The sequence below is a fragment of the Paroedura picta genome, chromosome 6 (genome assembly GCF_049243985.1).
Source record: "Paroedura picta isolate Pp20150507F chromosome 6, Ppicta_v3.0, whole genome shotgun sequence".
Lineage (NCBI taxonomy): Eukaryota > Metazoa > Chordata > Lepidosauria > Squamata > Gekkonidae > Paroedura > Paroedura picta.
In genome coordinates, this window is record NC_135374.1 from 92408442 (window position 1) to 92428282 (window position 19841).

Genomic DNA, 19841 nt, shown 5'->3' on the forward strand with positions numbered 1-19841 from the left:
CAGGAGTCCCGTCTGCCTTTGCAACTTGCCGTCTTTATTCCCTCATAAACTATTGCCGAGATTCAAAGTTCACTTTCTCCGATGCGTTGAACTCTTATTGCCAATTTGGTGTTTGGGTTACAAGCGACGGCTTCTAATTTGGCGAGCGGGGTTTGATTGCTTGTTCCTCACTTGCAGCCGGCTGGCTGACCAGGGGATCCTCACAGTCTTGATAGAGCAGTTCTGTCAGGGCTCTCTCAACCCCATCTACCTCGCAGGGTGCCTGTTGTGGCAAGGAAGGGAAGGCGATCCTAAGCTGCTTTGAGACGCCTTCGGGCAGTGAAAAGCAGGGTTTATCATAATTCTTCATCAGAATTATGAAATGAAAAGATTTGTGTGGGAGGCAAAGTTTAGGGGAGAAGCCACTTTGAGACTCCTTTGGGTAGTGAAAAGTGGGTTTAAAAACGAACTCTTCTAAACAGACACATCTAAAAGACTCAAGAAATGGTGAAGCTTGTAGAGCAGTGGTCCCCAACCCCCGGTCTGCAGACCGGTATCAGGCTGCAGCTCCTCATCTGCTGCCTTGGGGGCTGCCCTGCCACTCTGCCGCCGGCTCACCTTTGGTGGTCTCCAGCGGTTGCCATGGCTGGGGCTCCCCCTTAGCGTGGGGCTGCACAGCTGCTGCTGGCAGCACCCCCCCCCCCAGTGGAAGGCGGGAAAAAGGGGTGCTGGCAGGAAAGCAAGTGGAGCAGGAGCTCAGGTGGCAACGTCCCTTGGCAAAAGACTATCCCCCCCCCCAGGCCTCTGTAAAATTGTCAAGCGTTGACCGGTCCCCAGTGATAAAAAGGTTGGGGACCACAGAGCACTTCAGCCTTCCCGGGTGGGGTGGGGTTCAAAGTAGCTGGTTTATTCCAAAGGAACTTCAAGAACAGGCTGGAAAGAAATTTCTGAGTTATAAGTTATTACAACTCTCAGGGTTTATCGAAGGTCGTTCAGTTCTAGCATCTGTTGTAAACTTTATTATGCTGTATGCTAATTAGCTCTTGTTCGTTGGTCTAACCAATTTCCTTCATTCCGTTCTAGCTATGTTAACTGCTCGGTTTCTTATACACCTTGAATCTAATGCCACACACTCCTCACCTGCTACCTATATGTAAGGGCTGAAGAGTTTAGTTTCAAAGTATCTGAAGTGCTGATGCACACAGAATCTTACACACAGATTAAATAAAACCTTTGGTTTAAAGATGCCACTGGACTCAATCTCTGAGAACCAGTGTGGAGTGATGGACTCTAATCTGGAGAAAGCCAAGTTTAATTTCCCAGACCTCCGCATGCAGGCAGCTGGCTGACCTTGGGTCAGTCAGTTCTCTTAGAGCTGTTCCCGCAGCTCTCTCAGCCCAGCTACTTTACAGATTCTGTTCTGGGGAGGGGAAGGAAAAGGTGTTTGTAAGCTGCTTTGGAACTCTTCCTGGTAGGGACAAGTGAGGTATTGAGAACCTGCTCTTCTACATATCTTTAACTGATGCATTTATATTCACAACTGAAAAGTAGCCAGGGCTGGAGGGTGGGGCACAATACTACAAAAGAGTTTGGTTTAAAACAAGATCTGATGATTTTAAAAGTATTTGGCTTCTGAGAGAGGCAAGCCACTTTGGTGTAGTGGTTAGGAGCATGGACTTCTAAATCTGGCATGCCCCCACATACAGCCAGCTGGGTGACCCTGGGCTCGCCACAGCACTGATAAAGCTGTTCTGACTGAGCAGTAATATCAGGGCTCTCTCAGCTTCACCCACCTCACAGGGTGTCTGTTGTGGGGAGAGGAAAGGGAAGGCAAATGTAAGCCGCTTTGAGAGAAAAGCGGCATATAAGAACCAACTCTTCTTCTGTTTAGGCTGTAATCTTTGTGGTGGGGTGGGGGAGTAAGCCCCATTTAATAAAATGGGACCTGTGTCTCTTACTCTGAAAATGTGTCAGAAAAAATGCTTGCAAGGTGTACCTGGGTTTGTTTTAATGTGGTAAAAAAGAGCTGCTACCCTTGCGGAATTCTTATTCGAGAAATGTGCAATTTATTGTAAATGATGCCAAATGCCATCTAAGACTGCTGAAGTGGTTGCTATGAGGGATGCCACTTTTCAGAGAAGCTAGAAAGACAGGTCCTTAATGACCGAAAAGGCAGTCATTCCAGCTGAGGCCATTAATGTGCACTGATGTTAATTCAATCTTCCATTTGGGCAGTGGCTATGTAAACTTTGAAGAGCAACTAAAATGTGTAAAATAAATGGAAGTTTCACTATTCGCTGTCAGGTTATATGACATTTAAGGAGGAGTTGTGTTAGGATAATGCACATTATCCTAATCAGAAGTAAGAGATAATTACTTCTATAGGAATCTTCATATGAACAATGGATTCCTTTCCACAACCCTTAGAAAGAGACATTGCTAGATCACCATCATCAAAAATCCATGCATTTTTACTGGCAAAGCAGCACACCAAAGGCAATTGAATGTTTACCTCTTGTGATAAATACAGCAAAGGTATTTTTTATAAAAAACATACCCTTTCCCTACATGCCAATACAAAGGAGATGAATCACATGTAGTGTTTTCACTGTACCTCATGAGGGACTCCACACTTACTCTTAGCTACTATAATCCAAGGTAGGCAATTTTTCACATGTGAAAAGTGTCCTAATTCTGAGTCTCCCTGAGGCCTTCCCTTAGGGTTCAAACCCAAGAAGGATTGCCAGGCTGCAGCCAGCAAACTCTAGGAGCATTCAGGGGGCAGGGACTAGTGTGCCAGCATCATGTTGGCATGCTGACGAATGAAAACTGAAAATGATGTCATGAGAGCTCTAAGATTAACAACAACAACAAAGAACCCTATGGATTTTGCAAATCATACATCACTTTTAGTGTGCTGGCACAATACCACTATGTACCCATCCCATTTTCTCCTAATGGTACTTCAGGCACTGGCGGAAGGTCTCAGGTATGACAACCCCAGAATTAAGGGACAACCTTCAGTATATGAGTACAAAACATGTTGTGAACAGTTGCCAACTGTCCAGTTTTGAAGAAAAGTTGGTTTTTATACACCCATTTTCACTACCTGAAGGAATCTCAAAGCAGCTTACATTCGCCTTCCCTTTTCTCTCCCCACAATAGACACCCTGTTAGGTAGGTGAGGCTGGGGGAGCTCCGACAGGACTGCCCTGTGAGAACAGCTCTACCAGGACTGTGACTGGCACAAGGTCATTGTCACCCAGCAGGCTGCATGTGGAGGAGTGAGGAATCAAACCTGGCTCTCTAGATTAGAAGCTGCTGCTCTTAGCCACTACACCAAGCTGTCATAACAAGTTTTCCCCCTGTTCTAGCTGTTTGAAAGATGAGCAATTAATATGCATAAGATTACACAGTGGAATAGTTCAGGTTTATGAGATTTAACTCAATATCCAAGTATACTGCTCCTTCTATTGAGACTATATACTTAATATTGTTTGCTACAAAAGTTATATGTTCCATGTTCAAATCCCCCCCCCCCCAGGTCTTTAGTAAAAATGAACATACATGACCTCAGCAGGGGTAGTTAAACTGCGGCCCTCCAGATGTCCATGGACTACAATTCCCATCATGGGAATTGTAGTCCATGGACATCCAGAGGGACTACCCCTGACTAGGGTAACAAAGCCAGATTGAAATCCCTCTGTCATGGAAGGTTGCTGGGTGACCTTGGGCCAGTCAATTACTGTCAGCCTAACCTACCTCAAAGACTCCTAGAGCTGTTTGTATTATTATTGTTTAATGTTATACTGTTACCCTGTTATTATTAGTTAATAATATTAATGTTATAGTTATTTATATGCATGGTTTCTTGTATAGTTTTCAGTTCTATGTAAACCGCCCTGAGCCTTCGGGGAAGGTGGTACATAAATGTGAATTAATGAATGAGGGTTGTTATGAGAAGAGAATGATGCATGCTAGATGGAAATTTTCCATCCAAACCAGTAGGACAAGAGAAAATGGGCACAGGATGAGTGAGGAAAAGTTAACATTCGTTCACCAGGCTAGTTAAGTTTATATCTGCTCTCTGCTTATTTACAATGTATACTGCATGCTTTTGATCACCACTATTTATAACAGCACTTTAGTGTAATAAACACATTTAACCTGCATTATCTCAGTCGTTTAACCTCTAGGTTGGTTTCTTCTATGTGCATGCTCTTCCATTTTTACAAGTTACCTAACAAAAAGCTAATTGGTATGTTCTGGTGGTAAGTGGGTTGCTAGCATCCAATTGGTTGGTGTATCTAATGCATAGCCCATGATGTTTCCACCAATCTATTTTTATTTTTGATTATTCCATAGCAACCTTTTGACTAGCTTATAATGAGCCAGTCTTCCAGTTGCCTGCTGCAAGAAGAATTTCTAGATAACTAGTCCTTATAAAATGAGAGGTCAGGCCAATAATTTCCTTTTCTCCCCTTTAATATCATTATTGTTATGTGAATAACTGTCTGCAAATTATCGAATTGCAACTAAAATGGTGGGTTTGATAATGCTGCAAATAATTCTCATTCTTATAAACTGTCCAAAGCATTATGCATACATCTTTAAAAGTGCATGCAAGCCAAACAGTTTTGCATGAGCATCTGACAACTGAATACTTGCTGAGTGCTTTTCCTAATAAATTCAATGTGTTGATTCTTTAAAAATGTTTTAATTGTATCTTGATAAGTAAATGTAATAATCATGGCACACTACTAGCAAATTTTAAGTCATAACTTTGGTTCATATTATAAAGCTGTAGCAACAGAAATGATACAATAAAGTATTTGTCTCTACAATATGTTAATTTGAAATTTTGGCACAGAGATATTCAACTTCTCCCCATGCCAAAGGCAACAAGGAAGTATAATTTCTGTGGTTTGAATATAATCTCCATAAGGAACTCAGGTTTCCGAGTTCATAACTTCTTAATGCAAAAATTCTCACTCTGTTGTAGATAAATTATTTCCCCAGCAATCACCATTTTCCTTTTATTAGCTGTGGGGGATTTTCCTGACCGAGAAATTTAATGGTTGAGAAAATTTAGGATTTTAATAAGAAACTGTAAAAACTGCAAAGCAGTTTGTAAAACTGCCTAAAGTATGCATCTGATTGCTGTTGTATTTTCCAGTGGCCAGTTACACTGTTTTTTATAGTTTAAATGGTTTTGAAACTACATTTACAGAGCCCAGATATTGTCCTGTATGTTAGAAAGCTTATTTGCATACATTCAAAGCTGAGCCCACTGTTTGTTACAGGTAAAATAGCAGCAGTAAAAAGAAAAACAAGGTTGTACTAGGAAACTACTAGAAACCCTCTGGAACATTCTCTTTGTTTTTATGGATATCAAACAAAGGTATACAGAGACTGTTTTATAACATTTTAAAAGACAGAACAAAATGCTTAGTTAGTAATCTATCGTGTCATTTTATACTCCACTGCAGCTATAAAATTGTAACAAAGAAATTAATAATTATTACCAAAAGAAATTCCGATCTTAAAAATGTTAACCTACATTAAGTAGTTTGTGTGTTTTGTTTAGCTTTTTTAGAGAAAGGGAAAGAAAAATTTCTTGCAACTCAGTCAACAAAATATACGTGACAAAAGGAGGACTTTAATTTGCAAAAGTCAAAATAATCTATGAGATTGTACTTACATAATAAACAATATTGCTAATTTTATGCAAAGCAAGTTCATTATGGCATTGGTATCATTCATGACAGGAAAGTCAAACCCCTTTTGGTTGCTTTTCATATGTGCATCCTGTAGAACCAGCCATTATGTTATCAGTTTACGTATCTTCCATTCTCTGAACTTAACTTCCATATTTACAATATGCAGCAGGCTTCCTCGGGAGGTGGTGGGTTCTTCTGTAGAAAATTTTAAGCAGAGGCTAGATAGCCATCTGCTTAATGAAATGCTGATTCTGTAAACTTAGGCAGACTGTGAGTGGATGAGCAGGAATGGTTGGTCAGTGCTTGGTTCTTGGGGCAACTGTGGGTGGGTAGTTAGTTGTGAGTTTCCTGCATTGTGCAAGGGGCAGGACTAGATGACCCGGGAAGTCCCCTTCTAACTCTATGATTCTAAGCTACTGTAAAGCCTTTGTAGGCAAACTGTGGGAGAAAGCCATTCCCTCTACTCTACAAAGTAATATGCTGCACTATTCTGAGTGTGTAGGAGAAGAGTCACTGATACAGGAATCCTCTCTCCTCTCTCACATGCACTTTCCAGCAAACATGGAGCGATGGATCTGTAGAGGGATTATCCTTCTTATTTTTACAACAGGACTATGCAATGTCTGTCTAAAAATATACTATACAGTAAACACAGAGTGCTACTGTTAAAAGCAAACAAAGTTGCCCTGTATTTGACAAAAAAATTAAATTAACAATTATCTTGAAATTAAAGTGCTTATTAAAACATTCTACTATGGCCAAGGGGTGGGGGGTGGGAAAGAATTTATTAACAACTAGCTAAACAGAAGACTGAAATGTCATCTTTTAAAGCTGTTATCTTCTTGGCACTTGACTTAGCTCCACTAGGATACACTTCAGGAATATGTGAATTTGTAAAAAATAATCAAATAGAAATATTAGAATTTTATGTGCATACTTAAAAATTCAGTGTACTCTGAGACAACTGGCATTCTTCAGTGAAACTTTAAACAGAAGCCAAATAATCCTTGAAACCAAAGGCGGTAGCATTAAGAATCAATCAATAACAAATATAAGCCACCCAAATGGATACAGTTTGAAGCATTGCTACATGTAACACTCCAACTCACCTTCCCCCTGCAAATTAAACAGACATCTCAAAAAAAAAAAATGAAGAGGCAGGTCTAAAAATAGCTGAATGCTACCATGGACTCTAGGCAAGGAGATTTCAAGTTCCAGCAATACAGACAACTGACTGACTAGACAAACAAAATTCCCAGATCTGCTAGAAGTAAAGTCTGAGAACAGCGCAGATATCTATTACTGGGAAGCCAGTGTTCTTTTGTTTTATAAAAACAGTCTCTCTTTTTCATCATGCAACGTAGTGGTACTGATTAGGATTATCTTTCTCTCTCTCCATGTAGTCTCTGTCTATGAGAGATTCAATCCGCTTTTTCAGGTCTCCAGGCTGTAACAAGAGAACAAATAGATGGGTATTCAGTTTACCATTGTAAAGATACATATAGGTAATTTTTTTATTTTAGTAGTGTAATTATTCTGACAACAGGAACCTCACCATGATCATGCAACCAAATCTGAATCTATTACATTTTGCTTTTATATTACCCCCTCAGTCCATGGCATTTTATCGAGTTCAGAATTACTGGTCCCTGCTTGAAGAACCTTGCAACTGAGACTGTGTAACAGGGGAATCTACAGAGGTAGGAGATTAAGGCCAGGATAAAAAAAAGAAAGAACAGATGTTCCTTTCCTTTCCTTTCCTTTCCTTTGGTAGGGGACCATGTTCTACAGAGCAGTTTCAAAGTCTTCATGGGAAATGTGGATTTTATTGGGTGAGAATCTTAAAAGTTCACTCACCTTCACTGGAAACTTTAGCTGATTGTACAACTCTGAAACAAGAAGATTGTGACCAAGTGTCTTCCTCATCTTCATTATTCGTACTATAGCAGCATCAATCTGATACTGCCTGTCTTGAAACACCCTTTCAGTTGTGCTGACTTGTTCTTCAACCTAAACAGCAAGATTTTCATCAACGTCTTTCACTCAGACAGTGTCACACCTTTGCCTTTGGTTAGTTTTTCTACACAGGCAGCATTAAGAGAGAACAAACTACATGCATATACAGTCAAAGGCAATGCTCTGATTCAATTTTTTTTTGCAATGTAGCTTTTCAAATACATAAGCATAAGGTCCCCCCCCCCCCTAGTAGGGGGTATTTGTTTGGAGGAACTAGCCCCTGGAGTGAAAGATGTTAAGTAAACCCAATAATTTGCCCATGGAACTGAATTATAGTTAGAAAACCTATCCTGAAGCTTAATGTGAAAATATACAGATTGTGGCTTATTTACATAAATGTACATGATGCAAATAATGAAGATTATATTATGACCACTCCTTCTGATCAGAATTTCAAATACCTTAGATGTGTTACTGTCAGCTAATTTTTAAACTCATGGCTATACAGAAATCTACTTCAAAGGACTGCAAAGCTCCTCTAAGGCAATAACAACATGAAAAAGTCACTGTGGACTGGAGTATTACAGAAATGACTCACTAAAGTGACTTAATTATCCTAAAATGTTTGGGATTCTATAGAGATCAAGTAGCCTAGCACACCTGATATACTTGGGCACATGGATGTAATGCTCAAATTATATTTTAAGAATAATGCAAATTAAACAGAAGTAAGATTTCATCTCTGCTATAATTTCATTGTTATTGACAAGACCAGTTTGCAATTCTATGTACCAGGTTTTTAACAAGCAATTTGTGCAGTGGCATCCCATTACTTAAATGTGTATCCAACATGACGCATTTGTGATCAGCACCAAAATTGTATAGAAGCTGACAATTTTTAGAAAACACTCATCCCACAGGTATAAACACTGTTTTAATTTGAGGCAGACATTCTTGATAACTGCTGAGCCTTGCAGCAGTATGTAAAAAAGGGGTCTCAAATTCCAGAAAGCTGCTAAGAGTATTTACATTAATCTCACGCTCGTTGTTTAAGGAAAGAAGAAATGCTTGAAAATACATACAGTACGATATCACAGTATATCCTGCCTGAGTGGGAAAACCAAACATCAAAACAGAAGAATGTGTCAAAGGTGTGCCAATGTTTCATACGTACGGTTTCTTTCATCTGGATTTGATTGATTTTTATTCTGAACAATTTGTGTTTGAAATCACCATTGAAAGTAAATTTGTCTCCGTCTTCTATGTCCTTGCCTTTTGGGCTTTTATTCAATACTCGTGCTTTACCACAGGCCAGGGACTGTAAGGTTCTTCTTAATTCACTGTCCTCTGCAATACAAGTTTAAAGAGCGAAAACAAAGAAAACCGTTTTTTACAGTGATAATTAACAGTCATACAATGAAACAATTTATCTATTTTATATTTATACCCTGTTTTCCCACCCACCCCCAACACACTCAGTTTTCTCATTCCGTCTTATAACAACCACCCTGTGAGGTAGATTAGGCTTAAAGAGCTAGCTTCCACTGCAGCCTAATAATTTAAACCCTCCTGCAGCCTAGTCTGACATTCTAACTACTGTGCCATGCCACTAACATGAATTTGCAGGCCAAAAAGGCAGCAAGCTGGGAAATGTTCCTTAAAGTGTTAGATATGAGCTGTGAGATCAGGTAGGAGGCAGTCTGGATACTGTTTAGTCATGAAATTTGCCACTTGCTTTAAAAAGCAAACAGTGCCATGGATGAGACACAAGCTTCAAACCACTCGGTTCATCTCCCCCTGCTGCTACCAAAAGACAGTTCTGGTTTTTAAGACCAGAGGTTGGAGACCAATAAACATTCACTCACAGACCCAGAACTTGAAATGATAAGCTAGACATATTTCAAGTTTTGCATGTTGGATTCTCTCATTGTTCAGTGAATTTGTTCTCAAATTGTTCAGTGAATTTAGGAAGTGTGCCTTTAACGGCTTCTCCACGTACCGTATCTATTATAAATTTAGATCACAGAGCTCTACAGACATCACGAAGCCACAAGATGTGTTTCCATCTGTACATGACTATACATGTTATCTATTCTGAAATATTTTTAGTGACAACTTTTATAAGGTAGGTACTAACTGGCATGTATATACTAGTTACCAACATTAACAACATTTTGCAACAGATTTCAAGATTGCTGGACTTGGATTAGATAACAGGCAAGATATGTGCTCAGTGATCACTACATACCTATACCAGTGGCCATTTTAATTTCTTCAAAACCAAATTCATCTCCTTCATTGAACATTAAAAGCACTAATGTTTGGAAGAGTGATACTTGGAATTCCTTCTTCCCCTTAAGAAAATCATACACACAATTAGTAGAATGGAGTTGTTTTGTTTCATGTGATATTTGATTTGTTGTCTTTAAAATGCCTTATTATTTGAAGAAATAATGGTGCATACTGTTTTAAAAAAACAACAGACTTGCTAATCTTTTTGTCTTGTGCTACACCAGAATGTAATTTGTCATGCACCAGGGGCTGACATCTAGATACATTGCTAGTTTAACAGGAGACATTGATTTTGTCCGTTAATACACTCAATTATAAGGATTTTCTGAAATTACTTAAGCCTGAAAAAATCATGTGTTACGTAAGTAAGCAAAGGTCTTGTTGTGGGTCAAACGCCAATAGAATCTGATTACGTAGCGTCAATTCACATGGCCATTTTCGGGATAGCAAAGTCCTTGTGAAGCCCTATCCAAATCCACGAGGTAAAATATCTTGTAAAAGTGCCTTCATGTGGAAGACCAAATCATAACATCACAACCACCACCATCACTACCCTCACCAAAGAGCTTCAATCCAGTCGTATTTGATGGATTTAAATTCCAAAGCCAATCATCAAATTAATGCTTTCAGGAAAGGATCCCATTAAACTTGCCAGGGTAGCTGATGCCCTTAGAAGCATGTTCCAAATAAATAACGTATGCTTGCAATATTTGCTGGCGTATAAGACGACTGGGCGTATAAGACGACCCCCCAACATTTCCACTGAAAATATAGTTTGTTACATTATATTACAGTACCTGTAATTGTCACCATTGTTATGGTAAAATTGTAATCTTGCACATAAGAATGATAGATCTATAATATTATCATGAAAAATTCTTTGCCAAGACTATTTTATTCTATAAGCACAAAGAGAACGTCACCACACCAGGATGGTGTTCCTAAACAGGCGATTAGGTTCTGTAGCCACCAAGGCAAACCTAAACCAAGAGGGAGACAGCTAAACAGACTCATGAAGAGAAGCCCTCACAGTTAAAATTTTCTACCTGGGCTACTGAAGTTTGAACTGAGATGTTGCCTTGGTAGTACAGTAAACCCTCTTAAAGCCACATTTTATTTATTTGGCTAGTATGTATCTAAGCTGCTTTTTTGTTCAGGATCTATCAAGTCTGCCTTCTAGTGTTTATCGTGCAGTGGCGTGACTAGCTTGCCATTCATTAGTGAGACTGTAGGCCTCACACAAAGTAAAGCATATTTGCCCAAACATTAATATGAATTATTTTAATACTCCTAGTGTATTCAGATTCTAGCAAAGTACAACAAAAGTAAAACTGCAGATTATTATCTTTATACATCTTTCGCTGTATTCATATTTGGTTAAGTGGGTGGAAATTGGGTGGGGCCAGTCTGGGTGAGGGGCCAATCGGAAGGCGTTAAGCGGCAGGACACCGTGAGTAAAGACGGAGGCCTTCCCCTCGGGCCTAGAAGCACACACGGGGCCTTGAAGAGGCCCAGGGTGTGCTTCTAGGCACAAGCGGAAGGCCACGCTGACGCTGGGGGGAGGGGGGGAAGCAGCCTTCCCCTTATAAATTATGCATTTATTATTTATTGACAACATTTGTATCCTGCTTTTTTTGCCCTTATGAGGTCTGCCAAGGTAGCTAACAGTTTAAAGCATACATAATAAAATTACATTATAAAACTATTAAATTCAACACCCCACTTCCAAAGATATATCATTAAAACTAAAGAGTTAAAAACAGAGTTATAATACATATGTACAAAACAGTATACAAAGCATAAAGACACTGCTTGGGAAGGAGGAATCATGTATCTGTGGCACTACTAAAAGGATTTTCCATAATATATTATATGCTATTCCTTCTGTTCTGAATGTTATAACATTTCTTGTTGCCCTCCCATCTTTCTTAAATTCAAGCTCTGTTGTGTAAATAAAATAAGCTATATACTGTCTGATACAGATCTACTATCTATTTCTTTTATATGTGGCAGCCACAAAAATCCAAACAAAAATAATTTAAACAGGGCAGCAAATAGCCATGGGGGATGCATTAACCTGATCGTCTTAAATTATCACATGTCTAGGAAATTTAGGCTCTAATATCAACTTTTTTGGAAGAGCCTCTTGTGGCGCAGAGTGGTAAGGCAGCCATCTGAAAGCTTTGCCCATGAGGTTGGGAGTTCAATCCCAGCAGCCGGCTCAAGGTTGACTCAGCCTTCCATCCTTCCGAGGTTGGTAAAATGAGGACCCAGCTTGCTGTGGGGTAAACGGTAATGACTGGGGAAGGCACTGGCAAACCACCCTGTATTGAGTCTGCCAAGAAAACGCTAGAGGGCGTCACCCCAAGGGTCAGACATGACTCGGTGCTTGCACAGGGGATACCTTTACCTTTTACTATCAACTTTTTAAATATCAACTGTTGTGCTTCGGAGTGTAAAGTTCTTATTGGTTTCTTGGTTTATTATGACAACTTAAGGCAATCTCTGGCTAAAAGAAAACATAAAAACTTTGTGAAATAAATTAATCGATCTGTATCTTATTAAGAATCACTGACAAAAGGTAGGAAGCATGGATACAAATACAAACAAACCTCTTTAAACTCTGCTTTGAGCACAGCATGTCCTAAACTAGTTTGCCACTGAAGTTTTCGACCACTGTGCTTTCCAAGATAAAAAGTCTTGAATACTTCTTGAAGCTTAACCATCTACAATAATACAAAAAAGAAGAGAGAAATAAAGACATATAGACAGACAGACACGCCCGTACCATTCCAGAGGAGACTCGCCATCACCTTTGTACTAAAATTCACACATAAATGACTCAGAGTTTGTCTAAACGTATTGCAGGCAAATAGACTGTGTTTAAAATCAAGACAGAGAACCAAGAGCTGAACAATTTGTATGACTAGCTCCAGTTACAGAATATATGCTTAATGGTAGCCAAAGCCTCTGTCTTATTTAGGAAAAGCTACAGACATACTATATGTATAAATGTATAGAAAATCTAGGATCTTACACTGGGCCTCAAACATTATTAAATCAGTTCTGATTAGAATCTAGAAGATGAAGATCCCCTCCCCCTGACTGGGGATTCAAATGGGCTTTTCACATCTTCCACTTAATCCTTATATCAACAATCTTGCAAATGTAGGTTAGGCTGGGAGAGTATGACAGGCCCAAGATACCTCAGCATTCTTCCATAACAGCAGGTGATTCAAACTCTGGTGTCTCAGGTCCTAGTGCGACATGCTAACCATAAGAGAACACTAACCCCCAGGTAAATGGATACAGATTAAGTACACTGAAAAGATAGCAAGCAACCCAAGAAGGAATATACCATTTTAAAATTAATGCACAGATCAAGACAAACTGATCTACATGTTCTATGAGATGTACAACATATTGCACTATGAATTATTGGAGAGTTTGTTAGGCACATATACATGTTTATACCAACACTTCCCCCTGGTAACTTATGACACCAGTGGGAAGGCTAGCCTAAACCTGTTCTGCTTGATGCAACCGATTCTCATATGCAAGAAGCTTCTGGCACAGGAGAGAATTTGAGCAATGCAATTCTCCCATCACTACCTGCGACCGTTCTACAGTCCCTGAAAGAATCCCCAGTGGAAAAAACACACAGCTAACTCTTTATGGTGGGATTATATGACATCTACAGGAGCTATTCTTTCATAGAGAGATTAAGTACAACTGAATGAGAAGCCATCCCTGGTGTACATGTGCAAGTGTTAAGCTGTGATCTAAAGGGATAAAAGAGAACTGAAAGGTTCTGGAAGATTCTGCACTGCACTGCGATCAATTTATTCATTTCAATATATGTGGGACAGTACAGACCATGATAAACCACGATAATTTAGGTATTCTTGAAGACTTACCTCTGGAGGTAAAAGGACATCCATAGGTGTGTAAGTTGGCCAGTATCCCATAGTAAGTATATTTACTGTTAAATCTATACTGCCTGAGTCACTTTGATTCTGCATGTACTGTGGGGGAAGAAATAAAACCAAGGATTTGTTATCATGCTACTATATAGAATTAAAAGCAGATGACTACCACTTGCTATTTTATATATTAAGAAGATGAACTTTGTTCTACTGAACAATTTTAATTATGAAATAGTGACAACAAATATAAATTTGTATTATCAAAGGCTCTCGTGGCCAGAATAATCTTTTGTAGCTGTCTCAGGTTGTGGGGCCATGTTCTGCTAGTTTTTGTTCCTAAAGTTTGTCTGTGGCTGGCAAAGCCTACCAGAACAGCCCCACAACCTGAGAAAACTTACAAAAGCCAAACATACATTTAATACATAGCAACTCAGTAAAATAATAACTTTGTAATCTACAACTCAAATGAGATCAATACATGTCAGTTCTCCAGTGAGCACAGTTAAAAAACTTACTTGAATTTTTATATGCCTTTACAAGTGGTATCGGGGTGGGGTGCGAAACATTCTGCACAACTTGCCTATCATCTCTTGGATTCTACCTAAAATTTCTATTCATGCATGAGAAATTTTCACTAATTCACTTCTAGAACAGCCCCCAACCACACCCAAAATATTATTCCCAGAGGCTGGGGAATCACCAGAAATAGTTGGGGAGGGGAATCTGACTCTTCCTGTGACAGGGGATGGAATCAACCCCCCCCCCCTCACACACACACACACACACGGAAATTATATGCATGATCCAAGCCCTGTAAAACCCTTGTGCCAAGTAAGATGAGTATTAGTAGATTCAGGAGAAAGTTTTTCCTACTATAAAAAGTAATGGCTTCACTTCCACAAGACATGGTAATGACCACTAGCTTACAGATCTTTAAAAAACCAATTCCTGGAGGATCAATTTAATATATCATTGACTACTAGCCATGATAATTGCATGAGATCTCCTTTCTCAGAAACAGTATGAGCTCTGAATGCCAGTTGCTGAAGAGCAAATCAGATGTTTGTGCCTCCTTTATCAGCATTTCTGAAACAACAGGCTGAACACAGTTAGGATGCCGTACTAGATATAGACCCTTGGTCTGGTTTAGCAGGTCTCTTCTTATGTTATGCTTTACTATTCTGATTTCTTTCCAAAAAGACAAATAGAAGATCAGGTGTTAGATACTTAGCTGGGTCTAAAACAACACTGAAATTAAGTGTACCTGTTTAAAGTGAACTATAATGTCCTTTGAAAGTTCCATATCCTTGAACATTCCTTCCAGTTTACTGGTGAAAGCAGCACCACATTCTGTTATATAAATCAAAACAGACATACCGTGTTTACAGCAGCTCCAGGTTACCTTTTAAACACACACTTTAATGCTAAACGTTTTCAGAAGACCCAGCATTTACTTACTTATTTGACAGGGGCATTTATTTAGGATATTAGAAAGGCCTTTGAATATCTCACTGTAACTATTTCTACATGTTTTCAAATCTACAGGACAAACAACAGATTGGTATTACATACCATGCTTAAGTTTGGACAACATTGATTTCTCAGCATCTACTGATGCACTTTTTCCAACCAGAAGTCTTTTGGCCAAATCTTTTTTATAAAATGCTTCAAAAACATCTTTGCCTGTGTGAGTAATAGGGAGAAGAATGCACACACCAAGTGAAATTTGAGAGTCATTTTGAATTTTTATTTCAAGTAACAGACAGACACTTTGAAGAAAACGGTCTATGCTTTTATTGTTTCAGTTTATTGGAAAAAGCAACTGCCAATTCAAACCTCAAGATGTCTGCCAGCTAGGTTAAAGGTTGGACCTCACTGTCACTTCTTATATCCAGAAAGCACCTGGCATGAGGGAAGGGGGTTCTCCGATTTCAGCTCAATCTCTATCCTAACTGAAACTCCCTATGCTGTTTTGGGCGTCACCTGGGAGGATCCCTCAAACTTCAGGAACTGCTTTTCTGTAAAAGAAAGGCAGCTGCAGAGGACGGCCTTTGTTCAAGCAGAACTCATTCCCACTTTTCTGGTGAAGAGATATTCTACTCTGAGTACTCACAAGCCCCCCGCCCCATCAGTCAGAAACAGTTTGTTTCCCACGCAGCATTACGATAGGTGCTAGGAACCATAGGGCTCAACATGCAGGACATTATCATGTACTATCTCTTTACAATGCTGATCACAAGAGAAAACATTAAACTCGTAGGCCATGAGGAATCACTTTCTAACCAGGGAGTCAGGTGACCAAGAGCAACAAATCACTGCCTGATACTTATTAATTCAAGTGCTTCCTTTTGCGTTTGTCTAAATGACTAAGTCATTGCAGGGCAGGCACTTGGCTGCTCCTCAGTGCCTATCAGGAAAAAAAAATTATGCAGTTTGTTGGACTTCCTGTCTAAAGTATTCAGCATAACAAAGTAGATGTGGCAAAAGCCCAAACCACAAACATTCTGTAGAGTCAGAACTCGGCTTCCTCTCAGACGTTTCCCACAAGCTCATAGTACACACAAAACGTAGGAATTTCTACTTGATTAAAAATTCAGTAGTCAAGCAACATGTGGTTTACCTTCTAGAATGCATAAAAAGAGTTTTTCATACCATGAATAAATCTGAATATTATCATAATTTTGTCCAGAATTCTTTCCAGTTCTTCATCTGTTGCTTCTTTATTGCCAGCTCTTAGCTTTGAATCTACGTGTTTTGCTTTAAAAAAAGTTTTAAGAAGTTTGAAAGTAATATTAAAATAACCACATAGTGTTCATATATGATTTATAAGGCACATAAAACTATTCTGGTCACTATACAGACAATGTGAGGAATCTGTTCTGTGACAAAGATTCCAACAAATTTGGAAAAAGAAAGGAAAAAGGAAATGGAAGAGCAAATTGCAAGCAATAGGAATTTATCACAGGTGAAAGACGAACAGCAAAATCCCAGGCATATTTACTCAGATGTGACCCATTTTACACAATTTGTCTTACTCCAAGGCAAGCATGTGTAATTCTGCAGGGGTAAAACCTTAATTAAGCAAGAGCTATTTTATCCACCTGAACTTTCTGCACAAGGACAGCCTACTTAAAATCCATTAAGGTGAATTGGATTTATGCTGAGTAGCAGACACTGCTGAATCCAACCCATTGTAGTGCAGGACTACAACATCTCCTGTTTTTTACAAAGTGGCTCAAAGTGGTTTCTGACCGTTGCACTGTTGCATTGTTTATACTGTTATATTGTTACAACTATTAGTTATTAATATTATTGTATGGTTATTCATATATTATAGACAGTTTCATGTATTATTCTTATGTTCCATGTAAACCGCCCTGAGCCTCCGGGGAGTGCAATATATAAATATAACAAATAAATAAATAAATAATAAATAAAAGATGAAGTCATAGGGAAAAATCTAAGGCACAGAGAAAAGATGTGAGGGGTTGCTGGAACTTAGAATTTTTTAAATTTATTTATTTCCTTTATACACATTCCTCCCTGACACTTAAGGCAAACAAAAGAGAAAGAGGGGAACTCTAATATAAATTTCTTGAAACATAAAAATGTCTGAAACAAGGATGGGCCTGCCAATGAAGAGAACAATGGAGAAGCATTCCATTCCATCACCACAGAGACCAGCAGAAATACAAGTGCCAGCATTAGGAACAAAAATAAGAAATTTTGAATGCAAAATAAGAAGGAAAGAAGATCAGCAGACAATAGTGCAAACAGAGACAGTATAAGCTGATAAAAAGCAACAGAGAATAACAGCAACACAATAATGATACTATCAGGCAGGAAAAAGGGATTTCACATCCTTCTTTGAAGAATATAGAAGGAAGTCTTGGTACAGAAAAAAAACCCAGAGAAGTGTTAAACAGCAGTTTGAGTAACTTGCTTATAAAGCAAATAAAAGATCGTGTTGACTGGATAAAAACTCAGCCAAAACTGAGTGAGGATTCTTTTCAGTTGGAGGCTCAATAAGAGTTGGAACAGGGGAGAAGGGAGAAGTTTAAGACAGAAACTTGTAGAAAGTTTATGAAACAAAACCTACAATTTAGAAAAGTTAGGAATTTCAGGATAAGCAGAGTTTTGGGATAAACAGTGGGACATAGGACAGAATTAATCATATATAACTTTTAAAATGTTTTCTTCAATTGCTTTAGCATCCCATAAAAAGCCTAGCATTCTTTTCTGTTGACAGAGCCAGTTTGGTGTAGTGGTTAGGAGTGCGGACTTCTAATCTGGCATGCCAGGTTCGATTCTGCACTCCCCCACATGCAGCCAGATGGCTGACCTTGGGCTCGCCACAGCACTGATAAAGCTGTTCTGACTGAGCAGTGATAACAGCGCTTTCTCAGCCTCACCCACCTCACAGGGTGTCTGTTGTGGGGAGAGGAAAGGGAAGGCGAATGGAAGCCGCTTTGAGCATCCTTCGGGTAGAGAAAAGTGGCATATAAGAACCAACTCTTCTTCTTCTTCTTCTTCGCCTTCCCTTTCCTCTCCCCACAACAGACACCCTGTGGGGTGGGTGAGGCTGAGAGAGCCCTGATATCAATGCCCGGTCAGAACAGTTTTATCAGTGCCGTGGCGAGCCCAAGGTCACCCAGCTGGTTGCATGTGGGGGAGCGCAGAATCGAACCTGGCATGCCAGATTAGAAGTCCGCACTCCTAACCACTACACCAAACTGGCTCTGCATAGGCCCTGCATGCCTTACCATACTTACAGCACAATTCTAAATCATTTAACTTAGACTGGAGTAACTCATTATAGGATTGCACTGTTAAAGAATCTCTTAAAGATGACTGTTAAGGAGTTTTTTAGTATGCAAGGTAAGATCTCATTAAGCAAAGAGCCAACAGATACTATGGCAGGAGTTAGTGCCACAATTGTTATTCTAAGAACTGTGTTAGAAGCACCAGACACAAAATATTAGGTGAAACAAACATGTGGTTCTAAAACAAACAAAAAAGGAATACATTTTTAAAAGCCAAACTTTTAAAAAGCTGATATAGTTAAGGAGCAGCATTTTTCAGCCACTGACTCTTACTGCTTTGTAAGAGATTCTTGGAAACATGAGCATAAAATTCATAAACTATTAAACTCTTTCTTTGCTCTGTGGTCCAGCTAGCCTAAACTGTTATCTGAAACAGACCTCTCTCCTGAATTTATGATGGGGAATTAGCAGTTCTAGGATACATGCTTTGAGAGAGGGTCAACAAGTGGGAATCTACACCAATTCATATGGGGGAAATATCTAGCCAAAAATCTCAAACAGAAGCAGTTGCAGAAATTAATACTAAAAGGATTTTTACTAAAAGCAAAATAAAAAGTCCCTAATATACAAACACAAAAAATTAAGCTACTACATATACCCAGAGGAAACAAAAGAGGTGATTGTTTGCAACAGGGGATTAATATTTGGATCAGAGAAAGTCATAATTACCATCCAACATGAAGAGAATCCAGTACTGGGAGAAGAGCAGGAGCCCAGCCTGCAAGCTGTGTTTCATGAATGGAAAGTCAAAACACGAGACAAGGATGGCTACCTTCTGTCTCCTTTTTATAGCCCCATTTGTAACTCCAGGCAACAAGATCAAAACAGATCTTGTTGGGCAACAAGATCAAAACAGATGATGTTCTGGCCAGATATCCTGATAATATCAGCATGTTGTCACTGGAGATATCTCAATTTACAGATATCTCAATTTATAGTAAACCCTAATGAGGGGTTTCCCACAAAAAGTACAAAAAGGTGCTAATGATCCATCTGAATAGTGCTTAATTGCAGATGGGTTCTTGAAATTCCTGGGGTAGTCTTGGATAGGAATTGGGTTGGGAGTGTTTGTTCTGGGTGGAGCAGGAAGGAAAGACATTTAGCCAGAGATGGTTAGGAGGACCTTTTGGGACAGGTCACAGTCT

The 19841-nt window shown here is 39.2% G+C and overlaps 1 protein-coding gene across 1 annotated transcript in view; it reads right to left on the reverse strand.

Annotated features, from left to right (window-relative positions):
* Nucleotides 1-5618: 5618 nt before the first annotated feature.
* The window catches only part of CUL4A (cullin 4A), a 37525-nt gene continuing 23302 nt past the window's right edge, over nt 5619-19841 (reverse strand). The window contains exons 12-20 of the mRNA XM_077343701.1: nt 16526-16630; nt 15446-15556; nt 15138-15223; nt 13865-13972; nt 12560-12673; nt 9904-10009; nt 8830-9002; nt 7557-7709; nt 5619-7146 (exon numbers count right to left, since the gene is read on the reverse strand). Coding sequence (XP_077199816.1) covers nt 7051-7146; nt 7557-7709; nt 8830-9002; nt 9904-10009; nt 12560-12673; nt 13865-13972; nt 15138-15223; nt 15446-15556; nt 16526-16630 — 1052 coding nt within the window. The 3' untranslated portion in view covers nt 5619-7050. The remainder of the gene's footprint in view (nt 7147-7556; nt 7710-8829; nt 9003-9903; nt 10010-12559; nt 12674-13864; nt 13973-15137; nt 15224-15445; nt 15557-16525; nt 16631-19841) is intronic.